Consider the following 20,139-nt stretch of genomic DNA (forward strand, 5'->3'; position numbering starts at 1 on the left):
TAATGGGGAAATCATCTCGACATTAAAATGAAAAAGTAGTGCTTTTGTGTTCAGGTTGACCAGTGTAAACCTCTCCTACTCAAACTTATCTCTTGAGGACAGTCTGAGTGATGAGAGTGCACTGCCAGCACAAATGGAAAACCCTCTAGACATCCTAAAGCACAGATGACCTCATTTGCTCCTGTACGCCTTGAAATAACAGAGTTCTACCCAAATCTTTGGGAAGCTCGGAGGGTCTACCCCCTCCCTGTGAAAGGTGCATCTGCAGAGTAAAGCTTCTCCAAGCTCAAATTAATAAATAACCTGAAATCTTCTATGGCAGAAGATTGACGGAATGGGCTGGCAGTGATTAGGATAAATAAAGTTTCAAATAGAGCTTTTACATATAGTTACGCACATTTACACAGTTTTAAGAGATAATTTTTCAAGTTTAAATGTCTATCTGGTTTCAGGTAACATATTTATATAATTTAAGAACAAATGTGATATTTGATTTGTGTCCATTTTTCTACAATTTATGATTTTTATTAGTATAAGTTATTTGGATATGTGAACAAAGGAATGCTGACGCAGTTATTGGCTAATTAACGAATGTAGTTTGCTTTTTAAAAAGTTTTTCCCATGCTTTCCCTTTCTTATAATGGGGAATAAAGAGCAAAACAGTCCATATTTCTACAAAATTACTTTCAATACTCTTTCAAAAAAAAAAAAAAATAGCCATTGCAGGGCATGAAGATACACACATACATACCTCCTTTTTATACGCTTTCCATAAATCTGTTTTAGACATGTGGTGTTTTAAAGCTCCACTAAGATCAAAAATATTTTCATGTGCATAAAAAAGACAAAACTCATACGTTCACCTCAGCTTCTTTATTTTCCCGTCTTCATTACAAAAACATTATGAAACCGCCCATATGTAATCAATAAATTTTCATGGGAGCATTTTGCGTCAAAAATAGAACAGTGCCACAGCCAAACAGAGCAGCGTGGGTAAGATCAATCCAGGTGTCAGTGCTACGTCCAATTGTTAGCTATTTATTGAAGAAGCTGCTCCTTTCTGAGGTGAAATGGGCACCGAGCATCAACAAAGAGGAATGTACAAAAAAAAAAAAAAATGAAAAAACCCAAATCTCATCTAGAAACCACAAACAAAATCCAGCTCACTGAAAACTATGTTGGACAAAAAGAAAAGATGAGAGGAAGTGCAATGATCAGTAGCTTTGCAGCCCTCTGCAGGAGAATCTGTCAGTGTTTGTCCAGTCTTTCAGAGACAATGACGTCCATCCTTTCCTTTTCCCATCACAGCCAAACTGCATGTTTAAACCGTCAATTGGATTCTTGAACATCTGTTCCATTTTTTTTTTCTCATAGTCTGATTTTGCTGCAAACAAAAAAAATGACCATCGGTGTCTTCTTTGATTTTTTTTTTTTTGCCCCTATTTCCTCTCCATCCTGTGTGAAAAGAAGAAAACAGTTATGACTCATAATGGATGAAGGAAGATCTTCATGATTCATCTAACAAATGAAGCAGGTCATGCATTTTGATGCGCACCCTTAAGATTCTCAGAAATGTTAAAATGAGGATAATGCAGAACAGTTTTTAAGAGTAAAGAACATGTTAAATAAAGGTCGGGATACAACCAGAACTATGATCATAGAGCATAATGGTAGGGCTATGGTGTTGCTGCTATGGATTTGGTTGTAATGGTCATGATAGGATGAGTAAAAAGGCAAACCAGGAGGAGGTGGGGGGAGGGGTGGCGGGCGGTAAGTACAGAATGAGAGCACCACAGTCATGCACACTGCCAGACATTATGGAAATGCAGTGTGGATGCAGTCTGAGAGGATGCCCTTACTTCAGCCTGGAAGCAGAACCCACTCTTATGTTACAAAAGAAGGGGAGGGGGGCTTTACCGAAGGCTCCTATACTTTGCCAACCTACTACTCTGCTCTGCAGCAATCCTGGAAGAGGAGTAAAGAGAGAGCAAGGTGTGGATAGAAGGGTTAAAGAGAGACAGAGCAGTTTCAAGGAGGCAGAAGGAAAAACGTCCTGACAGGGAAACAACAGCAGGGAACTCATTCATTGCAACATTCAAAGGGGTTAAATGGGCGGCCATTAGAGAGCAGAGAAAGTGACCAATTACTAAGTGACCTCCTCAGTCTGTGACACAGGCTGCAAATTGCGCACTCCGGCCCATGAAGAGCTCTACATACTGATGGGGGAAAAATTGGCCACTCTGATCGTCACTGTTGCTATGAGCTCTTCTTCTGGCAGACAACTTTGGATTGAAATTATCCCTTGAAGCTCCACTAAGGAGCTACAGACACAGGGCTCTTTTCATTCAGGTTTGAAGCCCAGAATTAGAAACGGGCCCAAAAGCAGAGGAGTCCTTGTCACTGGAAAAGGAGGAGAGGCTTTTCTCTCCACCAGAAGGACTCTCTAGGAACTGGCTGTGCCAGGCACCATCAGGATACGTACCTCTTCACAGCTTTCTGGGCCAGCATGCGGTTCCCGGCAAGGAAAGTTACACCGCCGATGATTGCCAGGTACTTCAGAGTCTGAAACATGTTCAGGTTGGTCCAGTAGACGTACATAAGGCCGAGCAAGGCTGAAACGACACCAGAGGCATGACTCCAGGCGCCGCTTTCACAAAATCCAAAGCATTAACCATTTCTTAAGAGACTGCACAATCAGATCAGAAGAAATCACACCATCTTACTGCTTTGAACGGGAAAAAAAAAACTTCAATATTCTGTCTTCAGTTTTTACAAGTGAAGGAGTTTAAAGTATAATCAGCATATTAAACATGAATCCTTAATCTAGCACTGATTCTATGCCAACCCCACCTTTCCACATGAAACAAGGTAAGACAGGAGAAGCTGTGGAACTTACCGGCATGTCCCAGATGGAACAGGATGGTGCTTGGAGAGAAGCTGAAGTTGGAGATGTTGGCTCCAAGTTTAAACCACTAGACAAGAGAGGCAAAACCCAGACAATTAGATCTTTTGTATTCCCTCTAGTCAGAGCAGCAAACAAAGGAGCTGGATGAATCGTTTATTGCTAACAAAGTGCAACGATTAGCAGGAACAATAGGCAGACAACAAAAAAACATTATTGTTGGTGTTTTCAATTTAAAACAAGAGTTATATTTATCCCACTAACCGTGTTCCTACAGAACATAAACGCTACACAAGTGGCGTTTTGAAAAACAATACAAACAAGGTGTTCTAAATAGGTTTCTGAATTTTTTCTGAACCACAAAAGGTCAAAACATAGTGGAACAAAACAGAAAGCACTTTAAACAGATTTTACCAGAATGAGCAGGAGCAGGAGGGGAGACATGACGAGAGCAGTGAAGGTGTTGGAAACCACGGTTGGAGGCTTCTTTTCAGGCTCCCTGAACAAATGCTGCACAGAAACCATGAGATTTTACAACCAGTGAAACTCAGCTAGGGATGGAGTAAAACCAGGGATGAGAAGGTGACGGGATGTTACCTGGATCTCTGGTTTAGGTACATAAAGGGTCTTGGGTTGAGCAGCAACTGGAGCTTCTTCATCGGCAAACTTCAGGACAACATCAGCCTAAAAAGAGAGTACAGGCTTACATCAGCATCTGCATTTATATATATATAAAAAATCAGTTTGCCAGAACAAAGCCTGATCAGGCACTGACCACATTCCACAAAACGGGATTCTCTAAGGTAGCGTCTCCAACGATGAGGTACAGAGAGTAGGTTCCAGACATGGTATCAAACTCAGATTTCCGTTCCGCCGTATCCAACTCAAACTTGTAGAGATTCTTGCTGTCGGGTTCAGCAACAAACACCACCTCCTGACCGGTTTTCTGATTGTGGAGCCGGACGAAGGTCTGATGGAGACAGCAGAGTTAACCCCAGTGGTGAGCTCAGGCCTAACCTAATGATTCAGTGACTGCATGGCCACGGCAGTAATTATTAGAACAGAAACAAAACACAGGTTGAAGTAAGACTATAAACCTGGTGAGGGGTGAGCTCCTGCTCATTGTTGACGTCGACCAGCTGGAAGGACATGGCAAAGTTCTGGTGGCTGTCTGCTGTGAAGGGGCTCTTGGCTTTGGAGGGATACTGAACCCTGCATCAAAAACACACAAAGCACATAGCTTTAGATGTTTTTGCTCACAGGTCTGAAGAAAGTCTGTTACAGACATCCTGATTTGCCTGACCTGGTGGTCTTTGTGCCAATGCTCTGGTCCTTATCCACCACAGAGAGGTCCATGTTGGTAACGGCAACCTCAGTGGAAACCTTCACCTTCAGCTGTGAGTCGACATTTAAAATAAAACGTGGGACATTAGTAGTTTAATTGGATAAAATAATGTGTTGCTTCTAAAACCCTTGATCAACACTTTGTAAAACTATTTTTTTCATGTGATTTAAGTTGGCCGTCATATTCTAGTCAGAGGATGCTCGAAGCTTTCTTTCTGAAACAGGTTGTGGACTTTATTCTCATAATATTATGACTTTATTCTCAAATTTAAAAAAAAATCTCTAGGCTCTGTACAACCTGTGTGCAGTAAGACATTATGTCATTTCATAGCCACCTTGGCGTTACATCAGGTTCTTCTCATTGGGCACTATGGCTAATGGTTTTCCAAAGTTACTGGCAACTCAGCATTTTTACTTGCCAAAATTTTGTTGTTAGAAAATTATGTTTAGTATGATTAAAGCATATTAAACTAAAACTATGGCGTGCCCCAATTTATTTAATATAGATTTACAACTTTTAAGTGTAGTTTTAATAGCAGTTTGTTTAATTGGTCCACCTTTCCCCAGCTTTTCCTTATCTTTATCAGGAAGGCAATGAATGAGATGCTTTCAGTTTTGACTAAAGATCTCTGGATGAACCAGATGAAGGTGGGGATTTTCTCACTTGAACTTTTCTATGAAAGGATTTCTGGATCGAATCATCTGTTTGGCTTCAGTTCACTTAGGCCTCGAGATTTATCAACTCTAAGGCAGATTTGCAGATTTACTGCAAATATCTTGTTTCTTTGATAACAGCTATCCTTGCCTGGCCTAAGGGTTCAGTTGGACAGCCATGTCAGGCTAAAAGGGATAAATAGCAATAGCTGTAAAACTCAATCTAGGGTTTGGGTACTTTGGCAATACCCTCATGTCCTAAATTAAGGAAAGACTGGCACTGGAGAACTCTGGCCATATCCAGAGGTGCTTTCAGTCATGTGTCCTTTCTCTTTTGATTGTATTTGCAAACATGTTTTGATCCAACCAGACACTAAAGCTAAACAGCAGGACCCTCCACTGAGTCAAGCAGTTATTAATAGAGTTTTGTGTGTTTGGGGGTCAGAGAGTGCACAAGGTGGAAGAGAAAGTCTTTTTAAGGAGTCAACGAAGAGGATTTTACCAGCTTACAGAGATAACTTGTTCTCACTGAGGTCTGACCTGTTGATTCTGCTTTTCTTTCTCAGCACCAAAGACAAATGGAAAGCGCAGTTACTCTACATAGGTAAAGGTGAAAGGGATAACACTACACATGTTTAGCCAACATGGCTGATTCCACATGCCTAAAGCTAATAGATCCAGTACTGTGGGAAACTTCAAACAATACTAACTCTACCTCAACATGATTGGCAACCAATCGGCTGTCCCCGGTCACACCGATGGTGAACTGGTAATATCCACTTGCTGGCTTCTTCGACATGAAGTTCAGTTCAAAGACACCACTAAGAATAAGAAAAGAGAATAACACAGTGTATGTGATTGGCTGAAGAAATGTTGACCACAAGATGTAAATTAAACATTAATCCAGAAAGTTTAAACTTTGATAATCTGCTGTTTCTTCTGCTGTCCCTCATTCTGTGAGGCTCAAACAGGATCACTACTATATCAGTTTTATGTTCTCCTGAATGCCTATTATGAGCACGTCTGTTTTTTTTTAAAGGTTATATAGATTTTCTTTCATCTGCTATATAGTCTATGGCGTAACTCCAAACCTGACTGTTTCTTCTGGCCATTGACAGATTTTATTGTGCATTTTCCCCAATAGCGGATGTGTTTTGCATTGTAACTGCATCTCTTCCTGTCAGACCCATGAAATTGCCCTGAATTGCTGCATAGTCCAACAAAAACAGACCTGAGGTCTATATCAGTCAGAGGAATAAACCCTCAGGCAATTAGCTCTCATTGACTTTTAATAAGAGAAGGGCCAAGTGATGAGTGTACTGTTAAACCTTATACTGCAACTGCCTGATCAATTCACAGTGCTTGCCATGCCTGTGTACACACAGGAGGTATGGATTTCAGTTTATTTAGGAGGAGATGTAGGAGAACAGGAGTGAAGCTTAAGGGGTTAGATTCTTTTTTAAAGCTCCTGTCTTTGCTTAACAAAAGGTTTGGTAAGGATCTTCGTTTAACTTCAACCTCCTAACCAATTTTAGCTTAATCTCACAGCATTTTCCCAGGACATGCTCAATTTCTAGCTCATCTTTCCTTAACTATGAAAATTTGAGGCTGGTTAAAATATAAATTCATGAGCCTCAACCCTTTCCTGCTGTTGTGACGCTTGCAGCCTGTTTATCCTTCTGATCACACATACTCATTATGAGTGAAAGGTTCTTGGTTGAGAACGGCGCTCTTGGAGGCCACAGCAAACGCAGACTCGACCAGCACGTCGGCGGAGTTCAGAGGCTGGGACATGACATCAGTGACGAGGAGCTGTGCAAAAGACCCATAGTCATGACATCACTGCAATGTAATTATGGACCACAAGAAGGGATGCAGTAAGTGTTAGAGCCAATGGCTGTACCTGCAGGGTTGGCTGGTTGTGTGACACAGTGGCTGGACCCTGAGTGTTGACGATGACAGGGACATGGAAGCGGTTGTTGGACAGAGCTGCAGCAGCACTCGCCACGCTGAAGGCCTCAGACAGAGAGTCCCATGATTTCTTGCTAAAAATGGAGTTCACCAGCTGGATGACTTGATCCTGTGGGAACATCATTTCTGAAGTTTTAGAGGAAGGCAGCACTGATAGAAGAACATTTTCTTGTTGTAGAGAAATCCTACCTCCTTGAGAGGGGGCTCCATGTCCACATGATCTGAGAGGCCATAGGCTGCTGCCACAAACAGGGCTGTGGCCTCAAGTCCCTCTTCAAACTGGAGGTAGATGCCTCCCAGATCATCCAAACGAGCTGTCAGATCCTGAAAAATAAATATTCTCAAACCCTATTCCAAAGCAGCAAAACAGCGCCATCTAGTGCTGGTCATAGGACATACCTCAATCTCCTCCAGGATTCCTCCCAGTTCTGCCTGCTGGGACAGACGGGATGCAGTCTGCAGAGCAGAGATGATACTGCCCAAAAACAGCAGAGTTGGTGTAAATTAGCATGGACAGGAGCCTTGATGCAGAATGCTTCTGTTTTTCAATCAACACTTACGCCATGACATTGTCCTCCTTGTTGATGCGTGCCGTCAGGGCGCTAACAACTTCCTGTGAGGCGAGAGGGAGCCCCAAAGAGCTGAGAGCACCCACAGCTCGATGGATCTGAGACATGGACGAATCCTCACTGACGGCTGCCAGAAGGATTTCCCTAGTTTCATTTGATACAGGGATCTAAAAAGAAGGAGGACTTTTCACATTAGGCAGTGTGGGGGAAACTCTTAAGAGAAGATTTTGGATTGTGTTTTTTTTTTTTTTTTTAAACAATCTTACTCTTAATTATTTTAAACAATCTTATGTTTTCTAATATTTTCCGGGAATATTTCCAGAACTGTTTCCTTCCCTGAAAACCCCTATGATCTTTCAAAGTCTGTCGATCAATCAGAGGTTGAGATGTCTCAGGGCTGCCTGCTTTAGTTTTCACTAATTGAGAATTGACTATTTCAGATTGATCATTTGACAAACTGATCAGCCACTTTAATAGGTAAATATTGCATTTGCATTCTTGATTTGAGTTTGTTTTCGGTTTGACTTTTATTTGTGAGTAGGTATGTGCTTCTAGTAGTGTTGTCAAAAGTATCGATATTCAAAAAAGTATCAATGCTAAAACGTATCCGGATACAATACTTATTTTTATAAGTATCGATACAGTGCTACCACCAGTGGAACCTAAACAGTCATTCATCTAGAGTGCAGAATAGAGGAAAATGCACTTTCTGAAGACAGTGTGATTGAATAATTCTGTGCATTTTACAGTTTCAGACTTTTTTTGTAACAGGTGCAGCTGCTGAGAATTATTTTTGTTTCTTAACTGGTTTGGCTAGTGTCATTGTTATGTGTGCAAAACATAGCCAAGGAAGGAACACTTAAGTTAATTGTGTTAGTCTTGTATCAAGGTTGCTTAATATTGTGCACAGCATGCAACCTCAAAATATTGTTCTTATTGTTTATTGTATTTATTTATTTTTTGTATTTTATTTATTAATGAAAATATTTCTGTTAAATTTTGGGGTCTTTGTGGTATCGAGCATCAACTACTTTTCCTGAGTATCGGTATCGAGTTGAAAATTTTAATATCGTGACAACCCTAGCTTCTAGTAATTTTCTTTTTGGCTATGTTCACACTGCAGCCTGAAGTGACCCAAATCAGATTTTTGCCTATATGCGACCTGGATCTCATGTTTTCATGGCAGTCTGAACAACACAGATCCGATTTTTTCCAATGCGACCCAGGCCACTTGGCTATGTGGTCCTGGATCCGATATGAATCTGATCTTTTCAAATGCGACCTGTGACGGCCAGGTCGCATTCATCCGACCTGAATGCCAGTAATACCTGCCAAAGGTCACTATTATGCGTCTTGCTACGCAGAAGCGGCAAGAAAAACAACAACCATGGCAGATGATGATGCGGAGAGCAGTATTTATGTTTCACCATAATGAAAAGATTGTGTTTTAATGGTTGGATGAGATTGCTAGATGCGCGCTGGCACTACCATCCATGTTTACTCCTGCGAATGCGGGACACTTAAGTTGTGTGACTGCAGTTCACACAGGAGATCACATACAAGTCGCATATATATGGAAATATGAACAGCAACGTAGTAAAAAAAAAAAAAATTCAGATTTTGCAAAAAATCGGAATTGAGCATCAAGGCCTGCAGTGTGAACGTAGCCTTTGGTAAATGTAGTACTTAGCTCTTTTTTTACATTGCAATTTTCCATAATAAAGAAAACAGTAGAAAACAAAAAAAAAAAAGACATCTTAATACCAATTAAAATTGTAACAGTAAATGTAGACCCTAAATATTTACTAAAAGGTAGAGTGGAAAAATTTCAGGAATTTTTGAGAAAAAAAAAAAAGTACATGCACAACCCTGTAGCCGCTCCCGAAAGGGAACACCTATTAAACGCGTGCCAGAGCATGAACGAGCCCCTTTCTACTTGTGCACGCTGTTTAAAAGTTGCTGTTTGCATCGTTAATGCAAGCTAACTGTGCCCGAACATCCGCCCTAACTACTAAAACCCTCAATCACTATATAGAGCGGGACTATGTAGTGGACTTTATAGTGAACTCTGATAACGTACCGTTCGGACAGATGATCACTGCTTTTTGCTCCACTGTGCTTTTTATCATTAGTTACTGCTGCCTCTATAACAGCAAATCCCATAGTGCTTTGCGAGGAGAGCTCTCGCAAAGCATTATGGGATATATCTGCCTCTTCTCAGGCCTTTCTTTTCACCTCATACACTTTGTAAAGTGTAAACTGTAGCTCACCACATATATGTCTGAAAGTGCGCATGCACAGAAAAAGATAGCTAGCTAACAGGGGATACGCACATAGAACAGCCTTAAGTAAACATATCACCAGAATGATTGACAATAAGGAGGACCAGTTATTTAGATGATCCACCCAGAAATAAAAGATCCTCCTATATACATTTAAGACAAATAAAACCTGATCTAAATTTTTACAAAATTGCTGCTACTTCCTCAGGTTTGAATGAATTAATAACTAAATATTTCAGATTATCCAGTATAATTACAAATTAAGACATTTCTGTCCGTTTAATGATATAATGACATTAAGTGGGAAGGATAACATGTTCATACCTCGCATCCAGAAATGGCCTGACTGGTTTCAGCAGCGAAGAACAGAGAATCAACACTACTGGGGTCGAGCTGGGATTTCAGGAACTGACAAACTTGCTGGAAAACAGATAATTGGAAATACCCACTTTACAGTTATAAAGCTGGAACTGGAAATAAACGAAGATAAACAGTTTTCACTCAGAACAACGGGCAGCCCACGGTCACAGTGATATCTTACTGCAGGATTTGGAACAGCCGCTCCGAGCTTGGAGAGGCCAACCACAGAGTAGTATGCGGACTCCAGGTCGGTGTATTCTTGGTTAAGGAGGTTTTGCAGCCGACCCACATCAGAAAGGGACAGGTGGTGAGACGGCGTAAGCGCCTGAGCTCCGGGAAGAGCCAGGCTCAGGAGCAGCAACCCGAATAGCTCTGCTAACAGACAACCGGGGTAAGCTAAACCATTAGCTAGCATGGGCACAGGGTTAACAATAAGCATTATACACGACCCAGGTCAATAAAATACCGAATTCTCCTATGTTCATTCATAATTCATCAATTCATTCATTCGGTAAAATAAGGCTTTGCCTCGCAGTCGATTCAAATGTTAGCTAACAAACGAATAGGCTAAAATCGACAGGAAGCGCCGTGCAGCGAGCATTGTTTTCATATAAATGTATAACTTGATAATCGATTAGGACAAAAATAAAATGATATATATGAATTTTTAATACAAAATGTTACATTTTTAGCTAGAAAATACTTACTTGACCGAATCATGTCTTGCAGCCTAATGCAGCGTCACCAAACCGCATTTGCTTCCGGTGTCTCAGAGCTGTCAGCTTAGAGAGGACTTCCGCCTCCAAAGATTGCTTTCAAAATAAAAGCACGATGGGATATGAATATCCAATCCCTTCGTGCTTGCATTTACTTTAAAAATATCTGTAAATAGATAAAATATCTGTACATAGGCTACGATTTTCTTTTGTATCTTTAACATATTTATTTGATCATATGAAGGATTGTGTCTTCNATATATATATATATATATATATATATATATATATATATATATATATATATATATATATAAAAACCTTTGTTAACCTTTTTTATTTTTTGTATTTGTTTAGTCTCATGTATACTTGTATGACAAAGACATTTTTCTTTTCCTTTGTAAATATAGGGAACATGACCCCTATAATCTATTAATTAAATCCTGAGCTTTATCTAAAGTATTTCTTTTACCATGAATTGGGTAAAAAAGTAATTTTAACTATTTTGCTGTTCAGTCTATTTCAACTTCTGTGTTTTCTAATAGGTTTTATGTGGACCTGTATGCTATTATTTGCCTATCTGCTTTGCATCTGACACACCTGAATATCCCCTCTGTGGGAGAACAATGGATATTTCTGTTCTACTATCCTGTTCTTTTATCTTTAGTTTTGTTGGGGGAAGGGGGCTATTTATTTTTCTATACCTTATGTTTCTAGAAAAAGCTGAAATATTAAAACTTTTTTTTTTCAGAGCTTTCTTATGGGAAATAGGCTATTTTGTGAGTAGGTTGATATCTCTGATTTAGTTCCAGAGTCAATCAGGATGACAGAAGGAATTTCTACATATTCTAACCAGTTCGTTTTCAAGAAATATTTTATAAACAAATATAGGGGATTTTTCAGAAGGGAAGGACAATGTGTTCGAAATTCTGTTCATATTGATGTAATTATCTGCTTAAAAACAGTTTTGTGATCTGATGTAAAATTGTTTGCTTAAATTTCAAACCGAATGCAGCAGGTCTACCAGAACCAAACACAGACTGAATAACCAAAACAAATACAAGTTCAGATTTGACACGCCGTCTTTGTGGATTTTAATTCAACTCAGATGTGTGGGTATTAATTTAACAGGCTATAATATGTGGATACATTAAATCCTTCAATATTTCTTGAGTTTGTCTGAAATGTATTAATTTTTAATATTTTTTAAAAATCATGTACCAATCATGTACATATAATCATGGTTAAGCTTTGCAGCTGTAAAGAACTTAAAGAAATGAAAGAGTTCATATTCCAATCACTCAATGGGATTTGTCAAAACAATGTCCAAAAATAAATCATAATGGTTCAACTTAGAAACACTGACTTTTCTTAGGGGTTTTCATTCATAATTTTGAGGTTTAGTGTGTAATTGTAAACAGAGTTATCACTTAATATTTAAGTAACTTGCTATTTTTGCTGTGAATTCTACAACACACAAGGTTGGCAGCTGAAATTGTGGAGTGTTGGGGGCCTAGTAGTTAGAGCAGTGCGCTTGTGCTCTGATAATATTGCACGTTTGATCCCCACAGCCTGCAGTCTGGGTTCTGTAACCAAAACCCTTAACTGCCACACTGCTCCACAGGTGCCGCACAATGGCAGCCCACTGCTCCCCAAGGGGATGGGTTCAAATGCAGTGTAAATTTCCCCACTGTGGGACAATAAAGAGATTTATATTACATTAAATTTAGATTGTCAGAAACATCAGCATTTTTAATTCAACTATGCATTTCCCTTTTCTAAATTCATATAACGCAAAATAGATTTTCTAAAAAGCAGAAAATGTTAGCTTAGTTTGTCATTTTAAGATAAAGCCTGGTTTTGTTAAGCCTAATAGGATGCACATAAGACCCAACACCTGCTTAACATGCAATTAGTTTTTATTTCAACTTTTGAAAAAACACAGTAAAACAAGTTAGGCTGAATATATTTACAAACGACAAATAGATCATCCTTCTCAACAGTGCTCAGCAAAGTACTCCGTTTTATGATTAATGCAGCATAAAAATTACAGGGCTAAACCAACTTTGTCTTTCTAATAAGTAGAGGATCAGCCATATTCATGTAAGTTTACAATATGCTAGTTTCTCTGCATGTGGAGGGATTATTGAGGTGCTACCTGAATTTGAAGATCACATTACAGAAAGTTCACTCACAAAAACTCTGGCTTTTCACCAATTTAAAACTTTACCCATGTCTTTAAATCTTACCATCATTCTTTTTTTAACACCTATAAACAACAATAATAAGACAATATTCCTGCCCATTTTATCTTTAGATCACATCCCACTGTGAGGCAGACGATTCTTAGGACAGAATTAGAGCCCGGCTGGGAGTATGGCTCTTCAGAGAGCTAAGGTAACGCCTTGCTTTCTCCGTCATGGTCAGCTGGTCTTTAGTTTGCCCGCAAACAACTTTCATCCATTCTTTTGACATCTGCAAATAATTAAAATAACATGAAACAACCTTTTTTGGTTTTTAATCTACATTACTCAAATTCTACATGGACACTAAGGAACTTACAGGTGCAGGAGGCACAGCACTAGGAAATATGCTCGTGTCACTTGGTCCCATCAAAAAGCCCTGGTCTAAGATGTTTTCAGGCCTCTGGCTGTAAAACGACGAGGAGTTGAAACAAACTGTAACAGGTTCTTCCTGCGACCAAAGAGAGACACAGAGCTCATAATTTAGGAGGGTTCAGTCTACATTAAAACTAGTTTTGTTCTTTCCCACGTTACCTTAATGGTTCGTCTGGCCTCTGCTTTGCTGCATTTGCGTTTAGACTTTGGGATCACCTCCTTGACATCTAGAGCCAGGGACTTCCGTACTTTATTCATAGGAGGGCGATTCTGATGTCAAACACAAAGAGAAGACCTGACTGAGCATAAAAATCGGAGCAGGAATGTCTGTATTTCACTGTAGAAGCAATCATTAGGAAATGGAAGAAGCTGAACAGGGCTATCAATCTCCCTTGGACTGGGGCTCAATGCAAGATCTGACCTTGTGGGGTCTCAATGATCCTAAGAAAGGTGAGAAATCAGCCCAGAACTACACAGGAGGAGCTGGCCAATGACCTGAAAAGAGTGGGGAGCACCGTTTCCACGGTTACTGCTGGTCATACTCTAAGATGAAATTTGAAATCATGCATGGCACGTAAGGTTCCCCTGCTAGAACCAGCACATGTCAAAGCCTGTCTGCCAACGACCATTTGGATGATCCAGAGGTGTCATGGGAGAAAGTCATGTGGTCAGATGAGTCCAAAATAACTTTTTGGTCATAATTACACTAACCATGTTTGGAGGAAGAAGAATGATGAGTACAATTCCAAGAACAACATCCCTACTGTGAAGCATGGGGGTGGTAGCATCATGCTTTGCGGGTGTTTTTCTGCACACTGGACAGGGCAACTGCACTGTGTTAAGGAGAGGATGACCAGGGCAATGTATTGCCAGATAGGGAACAACCTCCTTCCCTCAGAGCATTGAAGATGGGTGGAGGCTGGGTCTCCCAACATGACAATGACCTGAAGCACACAGCCAGGATAACCAAGAAATGGCTCTGTATGAAACATATCAAAGTTCTGCCGTGGCCTAGCCGGTCTCCAGAACTAAACCCAATAGAGAATCTTTGATCTCCATGTTTCTCAGTGACAGCCGAGAAACCTGACTGATCTAGAGAAGATCTGTGCGAAGAATTGGGCCAAAATCCCTCCTGCAGAGTGTGCAAACCCAGTGAAAAATTACAGGAAATATTTTGACCTCTGTAATTGAAAACAAAGGCTACTGTACCAAATAATACCATGGATTTTCTCCGGTGTTGAAATACTTATTTGCAGCTGTATGATACAAATAAATAGTAAAAAAAAAATATATTGTGATTTCTGGATTTTTTTTTTTAAGATTGTCTCTCACCCTGGACATGCACCTATGATGACAATTTCAGAGTCCTCCACGATTTCTAAGTGGGAGAATTAGAAAAATAGCAGGTGTTCAAATACTTATGTTCCTCACTGTGTATCTAGTACAGTTGATTACCACTGCAGGTCCACACCATTCATTTCTGAATTAGGGCTAGACCAAAATTTGTTTTAAGCTCTTAATTCAGGGACTGGTCTCCAAATAATCTGATAAATTAATGATCACCATGTGTTCTATAGCCCACTGATTTTCACAGAGCTGAAGCAGTACCATTGTTTTGCGCCTTGGATCCGGTGGCGTCTCCTGTATGACCAAAGAGGTTACTCCTGCATCTCTGAGGATGACCTCATTGATGTCATCTTCAAGGTTTGGAGTCTGTGGCTGAGAAAGAGAAGCAGGAAATGACGTTGAATCCAAAAGACAGGGCTAAGGGCTGCTCTTTGGAAAGCCCAAGCCAACACTCACCAGAGGCTGCAGAGGGCCGTACTTCTCCATGGCGTTTTTGAACGGCGTTGGAGTCCGTGGGGTAAAGCAGATCTCAGACTTGCGGTTGGGTGTAACAAACCTGAAGGGAAATGACAGATACTCACTGACACCTTGAACGTTTCTAACATTTATTTTTAAAATTGAAAATGCAAATAGCTGTAAATCTGGAGTCTGATATTCCCATCAGAACCAGAAACCTGTAGTTCAACTGGATAAATAATCATCTGGATTTAGAAATCTCTTTTCTTTTGTTAGTCAGGGTTACATCTAAGGTTTTCAATAAAAAATGAGAGTAGATACATGCAGATACAGATCCTGGGCAGTCCTCAACAATCTGTGATAGTAACATACAAGTACCACAGGGGGGCAGTGTTTGCTAATGAATCCAAGCCATTAGCATGGGAAGTCCCATCCTTACACAGAGATCGCAGTGGCCTTAAACAGTCGTTCTGATCTGAAAGACACATGTGATCACTGGTAGGTCTGGTAACCAGGCAGCGTTAAAATGACTGAATTTCGTTGCCTTCGTTGTTCTGAATATACGATACTGGTAGCCTACTTCCACTTTGCCTGCCTTAAATAACATTTCATTGTGATGGCAGAACAGTTTCCATTAATTTTTTAAAAAACTTTGTTTTGCAAGTCAGTTTGTCCGAGATTCCCTTCTGTGTCTTTTTTTTTTTCTTTTTTCGTATTGCCGTGCAGAAAAAATTGCAGCTGCTGGAAGATGTCTGAATAATGTTCTGTATATCGCTATGGTAACAGTACTTTTTCAGTAAATGAAGCTAGTATTTTATAGGTTCAAAGAGACACAAAATCTGTTTTTTATTCATTCCACTGGTAGACTGTTGGATCAAATAGAAATAGATGCCTACCTCTAATTCTGGCCTCCTTCCAATAATGGCCTGGACCAAGATGCACCTGAGTGAAATAAAGGCCCCGGCCTATATTAGAGGATTTACGGTATGTTTGTTTCGTTAGTTTTTTGTTAATCAAAGGTTTGTGTCCCCCATCCCAGGAGGCCAGTGGCTTGAGAGGGTTTTGGTGTTTGTCTTCTCGTGTCCCGATCGTGTTCTGGCTCCTTCCTCCTTGTCTGCCTGAACGCACTGCTGTACTCATTGAACTCTGAACCTGCCTGAACGCTCTGAGGAATCCTGTAACCCTGGATCTGTCTGTTGGTGTGTGAATCAGAACCCCTGGTCGGGCTACGGACTCCTGGATCACAGAACTGTTCCCGTCTGATCCGTTTTACCTGACCTTGATCGGATTCCTGCCTGCTCACTGATGTTGCTGCATCAGAGACACTCTGGGCGGCTCTGCGCCGCAGCTTGTTTTGCAGTCCATCGGCTGCCTTCCTCGGAAAGGATGGACCGATCTGTTTAACCAGATAAGTGACTCACACAGATAATCATCTCCCATCAGATGATTGTGGTCACCCACCTGTGTTTCTCCCTCCAGAGTGTCAGTGATTGGGCGGTGCACCGCCTCCCCCTGTAGCCGCTGCGGTTCGCAGATCCACAGCAGCCGGCTTCTGTTCCGTTATGTGTTTTTGTGTTAATAAATGTTTTGAACCTTCCCTCCGTCTGTCTCACCTTGAATACTGGATCTAACTGCCCCTTTTTATTACAGTTTTTGTAGGACTAGGAGAACAATGATCAAAGAAATTCAGAGGCCTTAATTTGAACAATAAACTTTGGGATGCAACTTGTAAATATTTAAGTTAAAAAAAATTTGTTTTGAGTTTCTACACTACTGGTTTGTGGGGTAGTCTAAAATTTAAACTGTATGGTTGGGAATTTGAGTAAAACATGTCACTAATAAAAAGCAGTTATACTAAAGGATGCATTAGGTTTAAGTTTTAATTTAATTTTAATCTACTCCTGAGTTCCAGCCTGAATCAACCAAACTGCTGTGATTTAGAAATAATCCTCATTCTCTTGAATAATGTTCTCTGAATCTAGTCAAAACTTTAACACAGACTAAAACCAGGATCGGTTTGCCAAATCTAATCCTACTTAATTATTAGACTTTAACAATTTTAAGATTTTTTCTCCAAAATCCAACCAGATTACCTTTGAAAAACTGGCCCAGTTTTCATTACTCACACTGAGTTCTCCTTCTGGGTGAGGGGGGTCTTGTCACGCTGCAGCGGCGTGGTCACAATGACTTTCTGACTGCACACTGGCGTGGACGTAAGGGAGGGGTTTTCCAGGTCATGGGAGTCCTGCTTCGTCCATAGATTCAGGAACTGAAAAAGAAAACAGCAAATAGCATCAGAGGTTTTAGAATGAGACAAATCTAATCGTTAAAGCATTTTTCACCCAAGGCCACTTGACAAGTCAGATGGGCAACACAGCAGGAGCCCTCTCAGTTTATAGGTGCAAAGAGAAGTCAGCCTGTGACTCTTATGCTACATTCACACCGAACCCTTTTTGAACAGCAGAAGCAGCTGGTTTACATGCAAAGTCAATGGTTGAAGAATATCAAGGCGCATCAAAAGGTCCTGCAGCACATCTAGAGCAGCAGGAGCGGTGCAACTTGATACATCTGAGCAGCCGAAGCAGCGCCTCATGAGCTTCTGAGCATCATCAAAATCGGTAGCTGATGGAGTTAGAAAAATTTAACTTTTGCTGCTTGACAGGGCCACATCAACCAATCAGAGAAGCTGATCTAGGAGCTGGCAGGGAGACAGATACAGCACTGCTGATGCAGATCGCAATGATCTCTCCCCTGAAGCTGTTTATCAACGCCTAAATTAACTTAAAATGTCAAAACCTGCGTGCAAAATATTTTTGCTTTTATCATTATGGTGCCTGCAGCTTGTACCGCATACCTGGAAAACGCTAACATCTACATCCAGCCGCCATCAACATTAGGGGAAAATCTCCAAAGAGGCGACCTGGCAGCTGTTGCTGGGGATTCCAGGTGACAGTGCTATGTGGGGGTCTGAGCGGCTCAGACAGCGAAATAATATTTGAAGGCACTGGGCAGGATTGTAATTTTGATGAACTGACTGCACAGATGATGTTTCCAGGTGGACTTTCTCACTTAAAAATACAATAAAAGTTCAATTAAAATGAGGGTAATTAAACAAGAATCTGGCAGTATGTCTGGATTGATTGGACTATGTTTTGCAAATTAATTAGACCTGACTGTCTTACTAAGTAGGTATCTGTTGTGATATACCAGCATATATCTGCCATCTCTTGGTGAAAGCAGCAAAAAAGTGCTTTTTCATTTTGTTGTTGCTTAGATAGGCAAAAAAAAAGAATTTTGAATTAGAATTAGATTTTGGCTCCAAATCTTCACTAAAACAATCGATTACCACAAAATGCAAAACAAACATAACAAAAGCTAAATGTCAAAATGATATATCTACTTTTTGTTGGCAAGTTTGACCTTAATTTGTTTTGTTTTTTTACCACAACAATGATTTGAAAATGAAAAAGGAGAAGGTGCAGCAGGTGGAGAATGAAGACATGAGACAGGATCCCTTAACTGGTCTGTATTCCAAACTCAATTTCGGATTCCAATTGAACATAAATGGACATAAGGTGCTGGTAGGTGCCTATGTAAGTGTGGTTTCCTAAATCAAGACAAGGAAGATAATTCAAATCACCCTATAATAACACATCACACCATTGATAAGCTAAGGAGGAAATAATTAAACTCTAAAAAGTTCAACCTCTAATGTACTGTTAATCAGCACACGACAAAAGTTAGCTAACAATCAAGGCTTGGCGCCATCTAGTGGATGCGTAGGTTCGACACAACACTCTACAATACACACACAGCAGATAACAAAGACTTATCAACAGGTAACTAAGAGCGAAAAAATAACTCATTTAACTGCAATAAACACTCACATATTAAACTTACTCATCAGTGTCCCTTCCCTGTGTTAGCAATTGAGCCACTGTAACTGCCGAACTTTCCAACAGGCAGCAGCAACGTTCGTCATGGCAACGTGATGATGTCATCGCTGTCCTAACTACGGCATGCCTTAAGGGCCAAAATAACGCTGAGCAGAAACTTTAAACAGCAGTACCCAACATCGAAACTTAAACTACTTAAGGGTCTTTTGTACAGTGGTCATTAGCTTTGGATTAAAGAATTTACCAGATATAAACAGTATGATGGCTTACTTGAGATGGAGAGAAAGGCAGGATTTTGACAGGAGTGCTCTTTGGCGTCATAGAGTGGCCGCTGTCTGGAGACAATGTGACGCGTCTCCGGCTGCGGCGGGTCAGTATGGACGGTGGGCTGATCCCTCCGGGGGAGATGGGGATGAGTTCTCCTTTGCTGCATTTGCTCAGCTCTTGCAGGGCGCTGCCTTCCAGGCGAAACTGGTGTCGCTCCGGGCTGGGGCTGTCCACCGGCAGGTCGAACGCCGCCAGGTTACACCAGCCGTCCAAGTCCTAAACCATCATAATGCTCTATAGATTAAGCTCTTAGACTTAACAGGTCTGAGGTGTGCTGTATTTATAGATATTTACCCCGTCCACCATCTCCAGCACTTCCTTTAGCGCGGGTCCCGTAGGGGAAAGAAACCCGGAGCTGTCAACCACCCAGTTGGTCCCATTTGGCTCTTCGCTGGTTTCATCATCACTCTTGATGCTTGCACTGTTCTTGGGTGTGGAGGCAGCTTTGGACGGCTCTGCTTCATCGGTGGTTACAGCTACAGGTGCTGCCGTTTCCTGCAATTTGTGCAGAAAAAAGCAGCACAGATAGTAGCTGTAATAATATCTATGCTCTTAAAAATGTATTCAGACCCCTTCAACTTAAACATGTTTTCAAGAATATTAATGGTGTAAATTAAACCATAATGAATTTCTGTTATGACAAAGACAGAAACAAAAACATGTAAGGAATAAAAATAAGCATCTTTAGCGGAAAAAA

General features: G+C 40.6%; 2 protein-coding genes across 4 annotated transcripts in view; both read right to left on the reverse strand.

The window, feature by feature from the left end:
* Positions 1–857: 857 nt before the first annotated feature.
* On the reverse strand, positions 858–10,877 carry rpn2 (ribophorin II). 3 transcript variants are annotated; one of them, XR_001481611.1, is made up of 18 exons: positions 10,790–10,877; positions 10,264–10,457; positions 10,047–10,142; positions 7,432–7,607; positions 7,271–7,346; positions 7,061–7,195; positions 6,804–6,980; positions 6,594–6,712; positions 5,616–5,721; positions 4,206–4,297; positions 4,000–4,114; positions 3,678–3,872; positions 3,500–3,586; positions 3,317–3,412; positions 2,897–2,972; positions 2,483–2,612; positions 1,860–1,965; positions 858–1,455 (listed from the first exon to the last, which is right to left on the reverse strand). XR_001481611.1 is itself a non-coding variant. In XM_015388078.1 (17 exons), exons 1-17 carry the CDS (start codon positions 10,800–10,802, stop codon positions 1,440–1,442), a joined length of 1,899 nt encoding a protein of 632 aa, XP_015243564.1. In that variant the 5' UTR covers positions 10,803–10,877; the 3' UTR covers positions 858–1,439. The 3 variants fall into 3 exon arrangements, 1 of the variants encoding a protein (XP_015243564.1); XR_001481612.1 differs by having other exon boundaries at positions 10,264–10,454; positions 10,790–10,871; XM_015388078.1 differs by lacking the exon at positions 1,860–1,965.
* Positions 10,878–12,698: 1,821 nt separating this feature from the next.
* mybl2 (v-myb avian myeloblastosis viral oncogene homolog-like 2) overlaps positions 12,699–20,139 on the reverse strand; it is an 11,587-nt gene continuing 4,146 nt past the window's right edge. Inside the window, exons 7-14 of the mRNA XM_015388060.1 lie at positions 19,737–19,974; positions 19,386–19,658; positions 17,346–17,488; positions 15,220–15,319; positions 15,025–15,135; positions 13,576–13,686; positions 13,361–13,492; positions 12,699–13,273 (exon numbers count right to left, since the gene is read on the reverse strand). Coding sequence (XP_015243546.1) covers positions 13,145–13,273; positions 13,361–13,492; positions 13,576–13,686; positions 15,025–15,135; positions 15,220–15,319; positions 17,346–17,488; positions 19,386–19,658; positions 19,737–19,974 — 1,237 coding nt within the window. The 3' untranslated portion in view covers positions 12,699–13,144. The remainder of the gene's footprint in view (positions 13,274–13,360; positions 13,493–13,575; positions 13,687–15,024; positions 15,136–15,219; positions 15,320–17,345; positions 17,489–19,385; positions 19,659–19,736; positions 19,975–20,139) is intronic.

This window comes from Cyprinodon variegatus, unplaced genomic scaffold, assembly GCF_000732505.1.
Source record: "Cyprinodon variegatus isolate N-32 unplaced genomic scaffold, C_variegatus-1.0 Scaffold412, whole genome shotgun sequence".
Lineage (NCBI taxonomy): Eukaryota > Metazoa > Chordata > Actinopteri > Cyprinodontiformes > Cyprinodontidae > Cyprinodon > Cyprinodon variegatus.